The sequence below is a fragment of the Urocampus carinirostris genome, chromosome 5 (assembly GCF_059441175.1).
Source record: "Urocampus carinirostris isolate Australia breed hairy pipefish chromosome 5, RoL_Ucar_1.0, whole genome shotgun sequence".
NCBI classification, from domain to species: Eukaryota; Metazoa; Chordata; class Actinopteri; order Syngnathiformes; family Syngnathidae; genus Urocampus; species Urocampus carinirostris.
The window spans coordinates 30,205,046-30,223,385 of NC_142353.1; the positions used below are offsets into that span (position 1 = coordinate 30,205,046).

General features: G+C 38.0%; 1 protein-coding gene across 1 annotated transcript in view; it reads right to left on the reverse strand.

Annotated features, from left to right (window-relative positions):
* Window positions 1-17,528, reverse strand: part of bco2l (beta-carotene 15, 15-dioxygenase 2, like) — a 37,492-nt gene extending 19,964 nt beyond the window's left edge. Inside the window, exons 1-5 of the mRNA XM_088336422.1 lie at window positions 17,463-17,528; window positions 6,388-6,565; window positions 4,583-4,794; window positions 2,945-3,060; window positions 2,780-2,882 (exon numbers count right to left, since the gene is read on the reverse strand). Coding sequence (XP_088192548.1) covers window positions 2,780-2,882; window positions 2,945-3,060; window positions 4,583-4,794; window positions 6,388-6,565; window positions 17,463-17,484 — 631 coding nt within the window. The 5' untranslated portion in view covers window positions 17,485-17,528. The remainder of the gene's footprint in view (window positions 1-2,779; window positions 2,883-2,944; window positions 3,061-4,582; window positions 4,795-6,387; window positions 6,566-17,462) is intronic.
* Window positions 17,529-18,340: the final 812 nt, after the last annotated feature.

Here is an 18,340-nt window from a genome sequence, read left to right on the forward strand (position 1 = left end):
ATAAACCAAATTGGGTCATGGGTGTAGAGCAGGGGTGTCAAACTCATTTTAAACGAAAGACCAAACATTCACTCGGGGGCCGGACTAGTAGATTCAAGAGAATGAAAAAGAGAGAGGGTGGGACAAACAAAGACAGAAAGGGAGAAAGATAGAGAGAGAATGAGAGAGAGAGAGAGAGAGAGAAAGAGAAAGAAAGAAAGAAAGAGAATGTGAGAAACAAAAGAGATAAAAAGAGAACTAGTGGGAGAGGGGGAGGTAAAGAGAAAGAAAGAAATCCACAAAGAATTAGAAAGCGAGAAGGAGAGAAAAGAGAAGGAGAGGAAGAGAGAATGGGAAAGCAAGAGAAAGAGAGATAAAGAGAGAGGGGAGAGAGAAAAGGAAAGATAAAGAAAGAGAGCAAAATAAGGTAAAAAGACACAGAGAAAGAGACAAAAAGGAACAAATAAAGAGAAAAAGAGACAGAGTGAAAGAGAGAGATGGAGAGTGAGAGAAAATAGAGGAAAAGAGAGAGAGAAAGAGAGAGAGAGAAAGAGAGAGAGAAAGAGAGAGAGAAAGAGAGAGAGAAAGAGAGAGAGAGACAGAGAAAGAGAGAGAGAAAGAGAAAGAGAGAGAGAGGTAAATACAAGTACAGTGTTTGTGAGAGGCAGCTGGCTTTGGCAACATCAAGTGGACATATTTTAACATGCAGCTCATTGTTCTCTTGTGATTCCCTCAGCATTGTCTCGCGGGCTGGATTCAATCCCTTAGTGGGCCTCATCCGGCCCGTGGGCCGCCTGTCTGACAACCCTGGTGTAGAGTGTTCAACGTTTGGTCAGAATTCGGTTTCATTCGGACATTCAAATCAATCTACGCCTCACGCGGGCACCAATCATGTAGGGATTTTTCCAGCTTTGAAAGGATTGAAACAAACTATTCTTTACTGCAATCAGTAAACGACTTTACTCCATTTTTTTTCTCTGAAGCATGCTAAAATTTCCTACACTGATGAAAAAAAAATACGTCATTGCTTTAAGTTCTTTTGAGTTCTGATATGAATTACTAATCCCAAGAAAATTGATTCAATGAACCAGGCCAATTGAAATAGCACACACACAATTTATTAACACAGAGAATTAATGATAGGGAAGAAAAGGGGAGGGGAAGTAGCCGGACATTTTGGGAGTTCTTCGACCGCTGAAAGCCTGGTAGTTACTAGCATAGAAAGAAAGTTTGCTTCTATAATGCTATAATAAAAATTACCAATTTTTGGATGATTATCCTTCAAATTAATACGAGTAAATAAAGGGATTTCGTTGAGAAAAAGGGAAGGGGATGAATTGCAATTTACACAAAGAGAAGCATAATGAGGAAAGTGGGCCAATATGGTGGTATGACCCGCTTATTAGAAATGTGTTTGTGTGTTGTACAGATAAAAGATAAATCTTGAGTCAAAGATAATTCAAATTGGGTCATTGAACTAAAACAAAACCCGTTGTTGATGGGCTTGCATAAAGCACTATCACGCTTTATTTATTTCAGCTGTTTTGAACAAAATTACCCCATTTTAGGAAGATTCCGTCAAAAACAGTACTGGTAATGGAAGATAATTGGAAAGGGAAAAGGAAGGAATTGGAATTGCAACACAGTAGATAGATGGAAGAATGGACGTGAGACTGAGAGATATAGATAGAGTAAGAGGGATATAGATCGTGAGAGTGAGAGTAACAGCAATAGATAGAGTGAGAGTGAGAGGAGTAAAAGATATAGATAGAGACAGTGGGGGTGAGAGTGAGAGTGAGAGTGAGATAGAGAGTGAGAGACATAGATAGAGAGAGTGAAAGTGAGAGATATGGATAGAGAGAGTGAGAGTAATAGTGAGAGTGAGAGTGAGAGTGAGATATATCAATAGAAAGAATGAGAGGTATAAACAGGAAAAAGTGAAAGATTTAGATAGATAGAGTGTGTAAGAGTGAGAAATATAGATAGATAGAGAGAGTGTGTGAGAATGAAATATATAGATAGAGAGAGAATGAGGGTGAGGGATATAGATGGATAGAGAGAGTGAGTGTGACAGATATAGATGGATAGAGTGAGTGAGTGTGACAGTGAAATATATAGATAGATAGAGAACGTGAGTGTGAGAGTGAAAGATATAGATAGAGAGAGTGAGAGTGGGATAGATAGATAGATAGATAGATAGATAGATAGATAGATCCCTGTTTACTGAGGTGTGTTTTGGGCAATAACAGCCTTTGGGAATGTTAAAAGAAATACCCAATCTGTAGCTTGCTTTGCTTCACATATTTGGGGGTTTCTTTCCTTTGTTTATCTTACAGATTTAAGAAAATCAAATTACCCAATTTTTGGACGATTATCTGTCGAAAAAGTGCCAATAATGGAAGAAAATTGTCAGCAGATGGAATTGATAATCACAGGAAGGGAAGCACAACAAATTATAGAGTTGTTTTGAGCAAAATTTGGCCAATTTAAGGCAAATGTGTAACACCCAAATCTGTAGCTTGCTTTGGTTTTCACGTTTGGGGTTGTTTATTTCTCTTTAGAATTGTTTTAAACAAAATGACCCAGTGTTTAGAAGAAAACCTGTCAAAAGTACCAGTAGAGCAAGAGAATTGAAGGGGGAAGGGAAACGCAAGGAATTAGATGGCCCTGAAAAAGACCTTAATTATCAGAATAATAAATTCTTCAGGTTAACCCAAGCAGTGCAACAACAAGTAATTATATTTGACCCAAATTCTTTATGACTTAAGTGTGCAATATTATTTTATCGTGCAAGTCTTACCTCCCTTCCCATAAGAGTTGCCCATGTTATACGTGGCCCCTTGGCGGTCATAATGCGGGTGTGCTGTGGCTGCATTAACGGCAACATACTGGCTCCAGTCCACCTGAAATAGCAAGAAATATGTATTTTGTGTATTTTAAGGATGCAGAGGAAAGTTTTGGTTACCTTTTCTTTTGTTTCCAAAGTTTTCGGGTCGATCCTCCTCATGTAATTGGTTTCTGTGCTGACGTAATAGTCTCCCTTGTACTTGACAAAGTTCACACTCGCGTTGTCTGTGGCCTCTGTGAACAGGAAAAAAATAAAAGAAAAAAGGAAAAAAACAGATGCTAGACACCGCTGAGTTTAAATAACGCTGCAAAAAGTACCGAAATAATCGTTTTTAGAGTAAACATTTCCTGCTTTTAGAGCCAGAAAATGTTGCCTTTTCTAAACGTATATACTGTATTTTCCGGGCTATAAGTCGACAAAACAAACCACAAGCCAAAAAATGCATAATTAAGAAAGAAAACGTAAGTCGCACAGGAGTACAAGTCGCACCCCTGGCCAGACTAAATAAAACCTCCAACTTATAATGCAGAAGATTGGAACAGCGGGCTTTTTTGTATCATGCATTTTTAATGTATCCATCCATTATCTGCACTAGGATCACGGGGGTTCTGGAGCCCATACCACCCTGAACTGGTTTTTATTTTTTTATCTGTTTAATATTATATTGAATCTTACAATATAATAGGAATATCCATACATACACACACACACACACACACACACACAAACACATTATATATATATATTCATATATTTACATATCAAACTGTTTAAAATTGCTTCTCAAGTCAAATCACGTATTTAAAGTAGAATGATAGAATATATTGCATATACAAACACAAATATTTATTCTTTCCTTTTTTATGTCCGATGGTGTAGTTTCATTTGTATTAGTAATCGCTTTATTGATTCAAACCCCACAAAACATACATTTTACAATGAGAATATATAAAGGGATTTAGAATTCACCTGTCATTGATAACAATGTACTGAACATTATTTAAAACGAGATTAGACATAAAAGACTTAAAAGAGAAAAATGTCAAGAACCGGAACAGGAGTAGGACCCAGATGCGTGACGTTTCTCATACAAGCTTTATTTTACGGGAAATGGGGCTGTCATGCACGTAATGTCAACGCCAGGGGCGGAAGACGTAAGACAGCAGTCTGGCGTGGAATGACAGGAAGCCAGAGGCCGACAAGATCGATACCATGAGCAGATATCGGACAGATGGGGTCGATACCGGACAGGACGGACAGGATTGATATCAGGCACTGGGGACTGGAGTCCGATAACAAGCAGGACGAGATAGACGGAAACGATACCAGACACTGGAGATCAAAATTAAACAGGACAAACTAGACGGGAACGAAACTGGAGATCGATATTAAACAGGAAAAAATAGACGGGAAGAATACCGGACAGGAAACCAGACAGAGTCAAAACGCACGTCTTGCGGGTGCAGAAGTTCGTTGACGGACTGACAAAGGGTGAGGGAGAGCACTGAGCTCAAATAGAAGGGAAGCCAATCTGTTAATGAGCCGCAGCTGGCGCCACACGGGCGGGCCCAATTGGGCGCCATGGCAACCGTGACAAAAATAAGATAAATAAAATGTTACATTTGGCAAAATATTACAAGCTTGTGCTTAGAGACTGGCCCATTGTGTTGAGTACATTGTAACAGTTTTTAACACCAAAAGTTGTTCTAAATAGTAAGTAAAATCTGACAAAATGTTTAATTTTTAGATTCTTACTGGGCATCTGAAAACGTGAAAAAAATCTGGCAAAAATGTTCTTGCAGGGGTCGGGCATAGCCAATGTGCCGAACTCGGACACCACGATGCGTTCCTTCTCTGAATTTTGCACATACGAATCGCTTCGGAGGAATCGGCTGCTGTACGTTACGTTGCCATTGCTGATTTGGAATCGGTGCATCATGGCCATGCCGTCAAACCAATGAGTGTATCTAAAGGGGAGGTGGCAAAGAATATTGTTTAAGGATCATCACTTAAGGAGGACCGATCCTGGCTTATCTAGAAGTAAATATAGGTAGACAAATACCTACAAATTTATGATGAATGAATAATTGAACTCATAAATTAATCATGTCTGACTAATTTGATCACATAAAAGAAATCTATTTATATGTTTATACATTTTGTCATTTATTCATTTCAGAATTTATTTTGTCCTGTATTCAAACAAGAGGGTCTATCAAACTGGCTGAACTTTTCATACATTATTTGATTAGTCATGACCAAATCGACTACTCATGTCTTGCTTCCCTCATCCTGATGGAAGAAAGGCATTGCATTTGATTGGTGCACTTGTTAACCAAACCATAGGTGAAGAGCTCAGCCAATTTGAACCGCCCGCTCATTTCAATAACAATTTATCGGAACAAAACACAAATACGGGACAAAATACACAAAAAAATAAACAACAAAGTATATGCCGAAATATGTGATAAACACCCAACAAAATACACAAAAAAACTCAACAAGAGTCTCAAACAACAAACATCTGACAATATACAAGGCAAAATGCACACTGTAATACCTGACAAAACACATGACAACACACAACTAAACACAAAAAACAAACGACTAAACAAACAAAATAAATGACAAAATAGACAAAAAAACAACACGCAAAAGAAACCCACACACGACAATGCAAGATAGAATGCACAACGTAATACCTGACCCCCATGACAACACGCAAAACAAAAAAAACACCTAAACAAACAAAATAAATCACAAAATACCCGACAAAACACACGACGAAATGATGACCAAACACACAAAAAATAGGAGAAAGCACTCGACAAAACACACAACAAAACAATCAACCAAAATTAAAATCAACAAGACAAACGCAAGAGAAAATATAAAACAAACACAAGAGACAATACGAGACAAACACAACAGAAAATACGAGACAAATACAAGAGAAACTACAAGACAAACACAAGACACAAAATGAGACAAACACAGGAGACAATACGAGACAAACACAAAAGAAAATACAAGACAAACCGTGAAAGATAAAACAAGACAAACGCAAGAAAAAATACAAGTCAAACACAAGACAAAATACAAGAAAAACACAAGACAGAATTCAAGAGAAAATGTAAGAAAAAAATACAAGACAAACACAAGAGACAGTACAAGACAAACAAAAGAGACAGCACAAGACAAACACAAAAGACATTATAAGACAAACACAAGAGAAAATACCAGACAAACACAAGAGACAATACAAGACCAACACAAGAGACAATACAAGACAAACACAAGAAAAGATACAAGACAAACACAAGAAAAAATACAAGACAAAGTACACTACACAATTAATGACAAAATAACAGACAATGCACAACAAAGTAATTAAGAAATGCGCAAATATATGAATAAAAGCTTTTGTTCTATATTTAGGTACTACGTGATTTATGCAAGTGTCCATTTACAGGTTGTTATTTATGTATACATTTATTTTTTATACTTGGCAGGATTGGTCCTCCACAAGGGGAAGAACATTTGAAAGACTTGTTCTGTACCTGTCTGGGCCAAACTCAAACTTCCCCGGACCGTTTCTGAGGAAGCTTCCATTGATCCATGTTGGGACGCTTCCCTTGATGGTGGTGGGAATGGGATCAGAAATTTCCTCCACAGAGCTCACCAAAGGGGTGACGCTCTCCAGACCTTTGGCCTGGGGGCATCTCTGCCTGCTGGACACTAAGAAGGAATAAGAAATAGAATCAATAGAATCGTATTTACGAGCTAGACGGAACAGGATGGGGGAGGGGGGTATTTTTAAGGGTTATTGTTCTATCTTCTGTATTCATTATCCATTATCCGTTATCGGTCAGTTCATAATACGCTACAAAGCCTAGGAGCCGGGACTCTTACTCTCAGCCAAAAGGCCAAGCTAAGGTCCTAGCCTTAACACTCTCCAACACATTTGAATTTCGCAGTTGGCTACAGGATATGGCAACGATAGAGCCGTTACGATTTTGTAATAATTGGAAAAAAACATCTGGTGAAAAAGACAATTAACGCAATGAACAGTAGACGGATGGTCTGTCGGATGGTAACCAAATTATCTTTCAAATATTAAAATGCTAAAAGAAAGTAATGAAAAAAAGGCAATGTGATGTCATTTGTGCAGTTATAACAACAACAATAAAACGGTTTATAGATTTAAACAGAAAATGTCAACCATATATTTTTAAGTATACAAGCAGAATGGCCCGGCATTGCTGGGCATTCTCCTTGGGCGAGGTTGTTGGGGTCATGGTTTGTTGAACAAGCGCTAGGGAGTCCCTAGGAAAAGTAAAGGAGCCACATGGTCAAAGTCACCTCCAGAGCTGTTTGTACACATTATGGCAACCCGGGGAATCGAAGGCAGGTTTTGCAAATATTCAACCGAGAGACAGCTTTCCAGATTCGAACTAAAGAAGGTGTATTGACTACTACAAAACGGTTCATGAAAATGAAGGGATGAGGTCCAAAAAACAAAAGTTCTCTTTTCTTCCATACCTGTCAACCTGTACGTTTTGGCCGTACAAAGTACGTTAATTATGCATTTTAAGACGTGTACGACGTACAAGAAAATCTGTACGGAAAAACCCAAATTTGTCAATTATGAGTACCATCCGGTAAACACCGACTATCACGAAACGGCAAATCAATCAAGTCAAACGAGTTCGCCACGGTAGCCTCTATCTCTGTATCGTTTTGATACAATACAAGAGAAACACAAGAGACAATAAGAGACAAACCCCAAACTCTCTTTTTTTTCTCCCTCACATTATGTACACAGCTCTAGGCTTATAGCAACATTAATTCAGTGATCAGTGAATTTTTCAAAGGTGTTCAATTAACACACTCGATAACACGATTTGGAAGTGTACTAACACAAATTTAGCACCAATACAAGTGAACCTTCGCCAAGCTGCCAACATTCTGTTATTCAGGGGTGGGCAACTATTTGGACTCGGGGCCGCATTGGGTCCAAAAACGGGGCCACGGGCTGATCCTAGAGACCTATTCAATTTTGGGGGATTTTTGAGTAAATATACACACAGGCTATACTTCTTTTTATACATATTTTTTAAATAGAGCGTTTGAAACACTTTCAATTAAAAAAAGTTATACTTTAGGTCACTGTTTTAAACACCTAATTTGATACTTCCGCAGTATTAACGTAGTTGTATTTTTTGGTAGTATTTCCAAAATATATTTTTTTTAGTTTAATTTTTGTATTTTTCTAGAGTTTCTATCGTAGTATTTCTGTACGTAGTAGTATGTTTGTGGTCATTCTGTTGTAATATTTCTGTGGTGAAAATGTTGTCTTACAATAATACTGTAGGCGATTTTCTCTAGAAGTATTTTTCAAGTATTGCCATTGTAGTTTTTTTAGTACTGTAATGTTTTTCTAGTATTTCCATACCAGAATTTTCTAGTATTGTTTTAGTATTTTGTCATACTTCTGGTGTAATATTTCTATATTAGTACCATTGTAGTATATTTCTAGTATTCCTGGTGTAATATTTTGTAGTTGTATTTTTGTAGTAAATTTGTAGTTTTCTCCAGAAGTGTTTTTGTCGTATTTCCATAGTAGTGTTTTGTAGTTTTTCCATAGTATAATGTGTTATTTCAATCGTATCATATTTTAGTAGATCTGTAGTATTTTTATAGTCCTACTGTTGCTGTATTTTTGTAGTTTTTTCTATCAAAATATTTCTGTAGATGTTTTTTTGTGTTTGTGTCGTATTTGTCTAGTAGTATTCTTGTATTATAGTATTATTGTTGTTGTATTTTTCTAGCATTTTTGTGGCATTATTTATGTATTTGTGTATTTTTTATTAAATTGTTATTAAGTTAGTATTTTTGTCGTATTTCTATAATATATTTTTTCATTTCAAAAGGAAAGCAAAATAATGTATGAGGTCTCTGTTTTTAGGAACTAAATTAGATATTTAGTTGTGTAGCGCAGTTGTAGTTTGTTTGTAGTATTTCTTAGTAGTATTTTTGTAGTATGCACACAAAGGACAATGGGAATAAAGCGGGCAAAAATTATATGTATATTTTTAATAGTATTACTTAAGTAGTCAAGCCTGACAGACCACACGCCGCCCTCTGGCCTTGGTATGCGTACCCCTGCTCTAAATGAAGTGTTCTCTGAAAAATGCATAGCCGAGCGGAGCTTTTTAACTGTCGTGCTTTTTGAGAGATTACATAACGTCTTGTGACACGCTCTACCCGGGGCTGATGCTCTGTGAGTGACACCTGCTCTCGCTGATGACTTATCTGAGAGATTCCTGTTCTTCGCCTGCATGAAATGCAAAAAAAAAAAAATCACCTATCTGGAAAATAAACCAGGCTTGCTCCTGAGATGCTAACAACAATTAAAAGAAAGGCATATGCAGTCGAGAGATAAGTGCTGCAGGCTATGCCGGCACGTACAATGTAAACAAAGTGAGGTTGAATTTTCCTTTTTGCAGCGTGCTTTGAGGACGTACAGATAGCTTAAGATTTTGCAGGAATTTCTCGAGCCGTTAGCTATGTGTTTGTCTTAACGTTGCGTTTTATGAAGATAAACAGAAAAGAGAGTAGATCGATGTTCTCAAAGGGGTACGTGTACTCCTGCTAGTACATGAAGGAACTTAAGGCTGTAGAAGACATATTAAAAAAGAAGTAATAGTATTTCAATCATTTGAAGGTGTGTTTTAAAAGGAGAAAAAATAAATGCTACCCTAAAAAGGAATGCATTTCAAAAAAGGTATTTGTTAAGTTAAACGTTTAGTAGACACTCAAAGTAAGGAGAGAAGACATCAATTGATTTTGAATATGCAAAGAGTACATAGAGAGAAACCTTCAGGTAAGAAAGTCCAACCTGTTCCGAAAGCCCTTCATTGAGCCCTTTTTTCAAATTAATCTCCCGCGTTACAAAAGCACATCCACCCTAAAGGGTGTGGATATCAAAGAATAACAACATGATTGGCCAATAGTGACAATGGTGTAAACAATGAATAAAAGTCGAAACACAAACGTGCTTGAGGTATACTACTTAAAATAACAAATTGGCTAGGTATAAAAAAGCAGATCCACCCTACAGGCTGTGGTAAATAGAGAACAGCAACATGATTGGCTGTTAGTGACATTGATGTAAACAGTGCGTAAAAGTCAAAACAATGAAGGGCAGTAAGGTATAATAGTCCAAATAACAAACTGGTTAGGTTACAAAACCAGCTGAGTTCTAAAGAATGTGCAAATAAAAGAACAGTAACATAATTGGCCACTTGTGACAATGGTGCGAACAGTGCATTAAATCAAAACAACAAACAACACTGATGTATAACAGTCAAACTGTCCGGACCAGAACGGAAACAGGACCCAATTGCGTGACGTTTACCACAAGTTTTATTGAAAGAAAGAGGAAGGGCTGCGCCCACGATCCGGTGTTCGCTGGACGCGGGAAGTCGCTCTCAGATTTGGATGCATTTATTTTGCATACAATGGGTCTCGCCTAATGACATAACTATCTGCCATCTTGCTGCTACGGGTACCGAAAAAACCCCAAAAGGAATTGCAATTAAAAAAAAAAAAAACAATGGTACGGTTCGCTCGCTTTGTATCATAGTTTGTATTCTTCTTTGTGTTTTATAGCACTAATTTCTGTTGGCAGAACACCATACATCGACATCCAGTGGTCAAATAATTACTACTGTCCATTATAGGGACCTGTAGAGTTTAGCAGAGGGCAAAATGCCCGACAAAATACCTAATCAAGTACATGGCTAGGCATACGACAAAACACATGACTAAATACTCAAAGAATACTCGAAAAATTACTCGAAAAAATACTCAACAAAATAACTGACAAACTACCCGACAATGTACACGACACAGCACGAGATAACGTACGTGACAAAAAAAGCGAGAAAATGCAAAACAAAATACCTGACAAAATACCCCACAAAATACACAAATAAAATGATGACGCAATAAATGCAAAATACAAGACAAATACAAAACAAAATACACGACAAAATACTCAAAAAAAGTACACCACAGAAAACTAGACAAAGTACAAAACAAAGTAAACAACAAAATACCTGACAAAATACCCGAAAAAATCTCATCTCATCTCATCTCATTAGCCGTACCGCTTATCCTCATTAGGGTCGCGGGGGGGCTGGAGCCCATCCCAGCCATCTCCGGGCAGTGGGCAGGGGACACCCTGAACTGGTTGCCAGCCAATCGCAGGGCACACAGGGACAGACAACTCATTCGCTCATTCACACCTATGGACAATTTGGACCGGCCAATTCACCTGAAATGTATGTTTTTGGAACGTGGGAGGAAACCGGAGTGCCCGGAGGAAACCCACGCAAGCACGGGGAGAACTTACAAACTCCGCACAGGAAGTCTGGAGCTGGATTTGAACCCACGACAGGTTCCCATGACATGAACTGTGCCGCAAAAGCGCTAACCACTGCGCCGCCGTGCTGCCCTACCCGAAAAAATAAACTACAAAAATAATGACACAACAAAAGACAAAATACAATACAAATACAAAACAAAATTCACGACAAAATACTCAACACAATTCACAACAGAAAACTCGACAAAGTATACAACAAAGTAGAGAACAAAATACCTGACAAAATACTCGACAAAAAAAACTACAAAAATAATGACGCAATAAGTGACGAAATACAAGACAAATACAAAACAAAATACACGACAAAATACTCAACAAAGTACAAGACAGAAAACTCAACAAAGTACACAACAAAGTACACAACAAAATACCTGACAAAATACCCGACGAAATACACTACAAAAATAATGACGCAACAAAAGACAAAATATAATACAAATACAAAACAAAATACACGACAAAAGACTTAATAAAGTCAAGTACACAACAAAGTACACGACAGAAAACAGGACAAAGTACACAACAAAGTAAACAACAAAATACCTGACAAAATACACTACAAAAATAACAACGCGGTAAATGACGAACAACAAGATAAATACAAACACGATTACACGATAAAATACTCAACAAAGTACACAACGAAGTAAACTACAGAAAACTCGACAAAGTACACAACGTAAACAACAAAATACCTGACAAATTACCTGACAAAATACACTACAAAAATAATGACGCAACCAAAGACAAAATACAAGGCAAATACAAAACAAAATACACGACAAACGACTCAACAAAGTACACAACAAAGTACACGACAGAAAACTCGACAAAGTACACAACAACATAAACAACAAAATACATGACAAAATACACTATGTCAATGGGCGGAATAGAGGAGTCTTTTGTAATGTTTTTAGCTCTGCTGCAGCTTCACAACCAGGCAATATCTTCCAGACTGGGCAGGGAGCAACCATTGATTTCCTGGGCTGTGTTGATTACTCTCCGTAAGTTTTTTCATTCTACCGCAGCGCTCCTAGCATACCGCACCGTGATGCTGTATGTCATCGTAACTAGCACTGAATGAAGTCAGATGGACTCAGCACACAAAGCTCTTGCAATGGAGGGATTTTCCGATTTTCTAGTAGGCTTTCCTTGACACCCATTCAGTCCTATCTTACAGTGCAGACCCTCGCAGTTTAAGTCATCGTTCAAAGGTGGCAGTCAGCAAAAGGTAGAGACTATTTTCCCAAGCTTAACGTGAAAAAATGTGTGAGTTTCACCATCCAGTGGAGAAAATATGGCACAGAAGTAAATGTCCCTACAAAATTGATGAAAAGCGAACAAAATGGAAGGACTGCAGGAATTGTTGGCAATAATTGTCTGCTTGCTATTTGAAAACAATATCTCGGCTTTTTTGATGACTAGAGTGAAAGCCACTAAATGAAAATGTTGTCTTGTGTTGTCCGTCCATCCATGATCTGCACCGCTTATCCTCAGTAGGGTCACGGGGGTACTGGAGCCCATCCCACTCATCTATGGGCAGTGGGCAGGGGACATCCTCAACTGGTTTCCAGCCAATCACAGGGCAGACAGAGACAGACAACTCACTCGCTCATTTACACCTAGGGACAATTCGGAACGGCCAATTAACCTGACATGCATGTTTTGGGAATGTGGGAGGAAACCGGAGTGCCTGGAGGAAACCCGCGCAAGCACGGGGAGAACATGCAAACTCCACACAGGAAGGTTTGAGCCCATGATCTCAGAACTGTCTTGTGTTGTATATCATAAAATTCTCGCCTTCACAGCAAAAAAAATCCGGTTAAACTTTCTGGGAGACTGAAGTGCAATAAGTAAAAAAAAAGATTAAATAATAATGAAATCATTTTTTTAAAAATAGTTTTGAAAAAATAATTTGTTGCAGTATCACTGTTTACTTATCGCGGTTTTCCTATTTTGCAGATTTTCACCGTGCGTTGAGTTCTGCATTCTGATTGGCTAAAGAGCAGAAGATGCTTTCTATCGCCAACAAAGTTAGACTTCTCCACCCGGTGAACTTGCTCTGGAGCCACATGCAGGTTTCTGGTGCTTTTTTATAAATGTTTGATAATGGAAAAATATGTGGTGTCTATTGGACACCGGGAAAGGTAACTGCAGTTTTACATAATGTCCACATAATGGCAGTAAAATAAAGTGGATCCTTTCCTCAATCAAATCAAATCCAAACCAACACGGTTGTGCAATAAAACAACAAAAATGTTTTTAAAATCATAAATTGACAGAACACAAATTATTTGTAAAAATCCTTTTTAAAAAGTACAGTACTTTTATTTAAAATTGTGTTTGTTCTTGGGTAATACATGAATAATTAAATAATTGAAAGAAAAAATTTGAGGCGGAATTTGACTAATGCGGCACATTTTCTAAACACAACCCCTGCGAAAAACGAGGGATTACTGTAAAAACAAATGATTATCTTTCCAAATAAATGCTTCTTGTTCTGTTGGTTAGTAATATGGCTCAATTAACTAAAATAAGGGAAATAATAAACTAAATTACGTTATAGAAAATACTTTTTAATTCTTTTCTAATGACAGTTAATGTTTTATGTCCTTCAAAAATATTCTTTTAATATCTGCTTATATTCAATTTTTAAAAACTGAAAATAAATGTTTTTCATGAGCAGGGATGTCCACACTTTAGGCATAAGTTATTTGTCCTTTTGGCATTCTTCCATTTTTTAAAAGTAAAACTGGAGCCTTAACGTTATCAATGTTAAACATGCATTTAAATAATTGGTACTTGACCCCTGGTGTGTGAAAACATTGGTCTACGAGCTATTTGTGGCCCACTATTTGTTTTTTCCATTCGTCCCGCAGTACAAACTAATAAATACATTAATTAATAAATCTTTAAATAACGAATGAATAAACTGAATAAATATGCAGATAAAATGGAATGGATCCAATTGAATTAATACATAACATATACAATTCTTTAAAGAAATGTGAATAAAGAAATGTGAATAAAGAAATAGAATAAATAACTTAAATATTTAAAATGAATAAATGAATGAATAAATAGGTTTCATTTTAATATGTGCCATTATTTTTCCTACTACTGCAAATAAAATGAATGAAGCATTGAGTTTCTTATTATAATGCTAGTACCATATTTTCCTAGCTACAAAGCACACCTATAAACCCCAAAGTGCGCCCTATAATCCGGCATAATCCCTAATTCTCTGAAAATACAACGGATAAAATAGGAAATGCAGAGTTACAATTAATTCGTTGCGCACTGTAGTCCAGTGGGTCTTATAGAGGAAATATCTTGGGTCCAGTCCCCGACCCGAACACGAAACCTGAAATTCTTCTTTTCTTTTTTTCCCCTTTGTGGAGAATCTGCACAGCATGCAATTTATTTTAATAAAGTAATTATTTAGATAAAGAAAATGCTTACAAAACTATCAGGTTAACTTTAAATAACTGGATCATAAAAAATGTTCCTCCTCGGTGTTGGGGTAAAAGACACGCGGCTTCCTCCTTCCACCTCCCTTCCGTCAGATGTCATTTTCGCGTCTTGCCAATAGCTTACAGTCTTTACAAACTTTCTTTCTGATTTTCTTTTCGGTGCCATTTTGTTCAGTTTCACTTTTGTTCGCTGCGGGTGGCGGAGATGCGGACTTCGGCGCGTTTATTTAGGCGCTGCACTTGCAGTGTACACTTGATTTGAGGGACTCAGCCCCAAGTTAACCTCAATATGCGTAGTTCAGCCAAAACACACAGATTGATGCTGAATCATGCAAAACCGAAGTAAAGCTACATGTTTACGTTCAAATCAAAGCTTTGGGTTTATTTCGGGCTCAGTTATCAAATCAAGTTAATCCGTCGGGTTTGGGCAGGTTCGGGTTTATATACTTGCGACTCGGGTTGAGTCGGGCTAATTTTCAGGCCTAATCTTACCTCTAGCAACTTTTATGTAAACATTTTTATCAAAAGACACCTTTATTTTCCTTCATGTTGAAATTTTTGAGTTTTTCCTTGCCCTCATTTAGATCAGGGGATGGTGTCGTAATAGTCTATAGTGTGCAATAACCTGTGGTCTGTGCAGCCCTTAGAGACTCCTTGTGATAAAGGGCTATACAAATAAACATGACTTGACTTATAGCATGGAAAATGCGGCATTATTAAAACAATTATAACTATTTATCTATCTACCTTGGTCATATCCCTCAAGAGGGGTGACCGAGAGCAAGACAAACATATAAAAACAAAGAAAATACTGGGAAAAATAGCAAAAAAACACACACAAACATTTTTGGACCATGGCCAACCCAAATGCCCTAACAAGTTAGGCACCTCGGCACCCGAGTTGGTCATGCTTTCATCCCTTCAGATGAAACGGGACACAAGAAAGTGGCCGTGTCACTCGGGTCAGGGTGAGACAACACACTCTTTTGTTCAACAGCAGGGCCCGACAGATTTCACTGGTTTACCCCTGCCCCATCATACGGGTGCCCAGCCCATCGTTTAGAACGTGTCCACAATCCCACTATCCTTTCACACCACCTCTCCACTCCTTCCTATCACGAACAGGAGCTCTAGCTTCCATTATATTTAGACCTCTTTCCTGCAGTGCACTCATAACACCATCCATCCACGTCAATCGCGGCCTTCCTCTTGGTCTCCTTCCATTTACTTCCGCTCTGTAGATCCTCTTCTACATTCAATCCTCATCCATCCTCTCCATGTGTCCAAACCAACCGAGAACTCTCTTATCCACACGCTTGCTCAGTTCCATGACTACTCCAGTACTGTCCCTCACAATTTCATTTCTCAATCTATCCAATTTTGTCACTCCTAACATACTCCTCAAACACTTCATTTCAAAGACATTTAATTTCCTTCTCAACGAAAAAGGCTAACACAACAACCTTCTGATCTCTTCTTTCCTCCACTCAGACGCTTTACTTCCACACCCTCTCACATTTAGTGACCCTATGACTAGAGTTTGCGAGACCTTTCGGTCTCCCGCCCCCCTTTCTTTGCCTTGCTGTCTTTTAGGGAGTAAAGATAGCTCAGTAGCCTAGATGGTAAGGCGCCCGCTTTGAGACTGGGAGGTCGGTGGTTCGCGCCCCGGCCGAGTCATTCCTAAGACTTAAAAAGTGGTCGGCGGCGCCCTCTGTTGGCTGCGGCTGCATCGGCTCGCTACAACGGGTCAGGTGCAATCGACATTTCGTTCTGTGTACATTGTTACACAGAATGACAATACAAGGAAATTATTATTATTATTATAGAGATAGAGAGAGGAGAGGATCCCAGTCCCCTCGCTCACTCAACTTTAGTCGCCTCTTACGACACGCAGCGGACCACGGTGGGAGAATTCTCTTACCTCTCACAACAGTGACATGATAACAATATTGATAATAATAATAATAATAATAATAATAATAATAATAATAATAATAATAATAATAATAATAATAATAAAGCTGTACATAAAACAGTTCAATTTTCCCAAAGAGTATCCCCTTTTCCACTTCTTTTGTTTTCGAGTACATACAGTATGTTAAAAGGTTTTGAACACAAACATTTTACATACTTATATGTATACTGCATATACAACCTTGACATAAAAGTATTTTATAACAGTTATATTTCTTAATAACATTTATAAGCCATTACTTGAAGTGGCCCTCACTGAAAGTTAGTTTGATACACCTGCAGTGTATTGTATTCATTGCAGTATGTTAAGTTCAATTTAAAGAATATCAAAGTGTCCCTTGCAACTTCATGCCCTCAATTAAAGAATCGGGAAACCCTTTGCACTAGACGGCTATACAAAGAGAAATCTTATTCTATTTAGAAAACAAAACATATCCCTTTGTGATTGTAGTTTTTATCAATTGCGTTTGAGTTATAAAAAAACTTGCAATACAAATATTGTTATTATTCAAGTCGTGATGAATCCTGCTGCAGAAAAGAAAATCTCTCTGCTAATATGTTTTGTTCTGCACGCCTGTTGTTAAAATTCAAATCATAACCTACGACCGGCGCTTTTGTTCTTCCAATCGATTTTAAATGCCAGCCGCAATCTTTGATGTTTCTTTGCGTTCTTATCAAAATAAAACTATACATGAATTCAATCTGACTTGAAAGAAAATCTGGGGTTACTCACTGGGCTTGGTGTTACCGGACATGTTGGTCCCGTTGCTGTGCAAATCAAATTCAACTTAACGCGGTGTTTTTATTACAGACTATCGAAAGAGGAAGCGCCTTTGGACTCTGGGATGGGTGCCAAGTTCAAGAGATGGTCACTCGCCATTTAAAAAAGTACAGTGCCTTGCAAAAGTATTGGCCTCCAAGAATCATTTGACATATTTCCATGTTTCAGGTTTCAACTTATATATAAAAAAACTCAAAATATTTTGTGAGAATCAAAAATCTGGGACACAACTGTGAAAATAAACCATATTTATCATTTTTATCATTTTATACTGTACTAAAAAAATGAAAAAGTAAGCGTTAACTGAGACTTGATAACACAAAGGTGCACTCTGTCATTGTCATTTAGGTTGACAATGGATCTACCAGCTCAGTAGCCTAGATTGTAGTGTGCCCGCTTTGAGACTGGGAGGTCGCTGGTTCGCGCCTCGGCCGAGTCATACCTAATTGGTATAATGGCGGCGCCCTCTGTTGGCTGCGGCTGCATCGACTCGCTACAACGGGTCAGGTGTATCGACATTTCGTTCTGTGTACATTGTTACAAAGAATGACAATACAAAGGAAATTATTATTAATTATTATTATTACTCATTGCACTCACCTGTGCCCGATCGTTTGGCGCCAGCTGCTGCTGGTAACCTGATTGGTTACCACTCCTATTTAAGCTCAGTGCTTTCACTCACCCTTTGTCAGTCCGTCAACGAACCTCTGCACCTGCAAGACGTGGGTTTTGACTCTGTCTGGTTTCCTGCTTGTGTTTCCTGTCCGGTATCGTTCCTGTCCATTTTGTCCTGTTTAATATCGACCTTCAGTTTCGTCCCCAGTTATGTT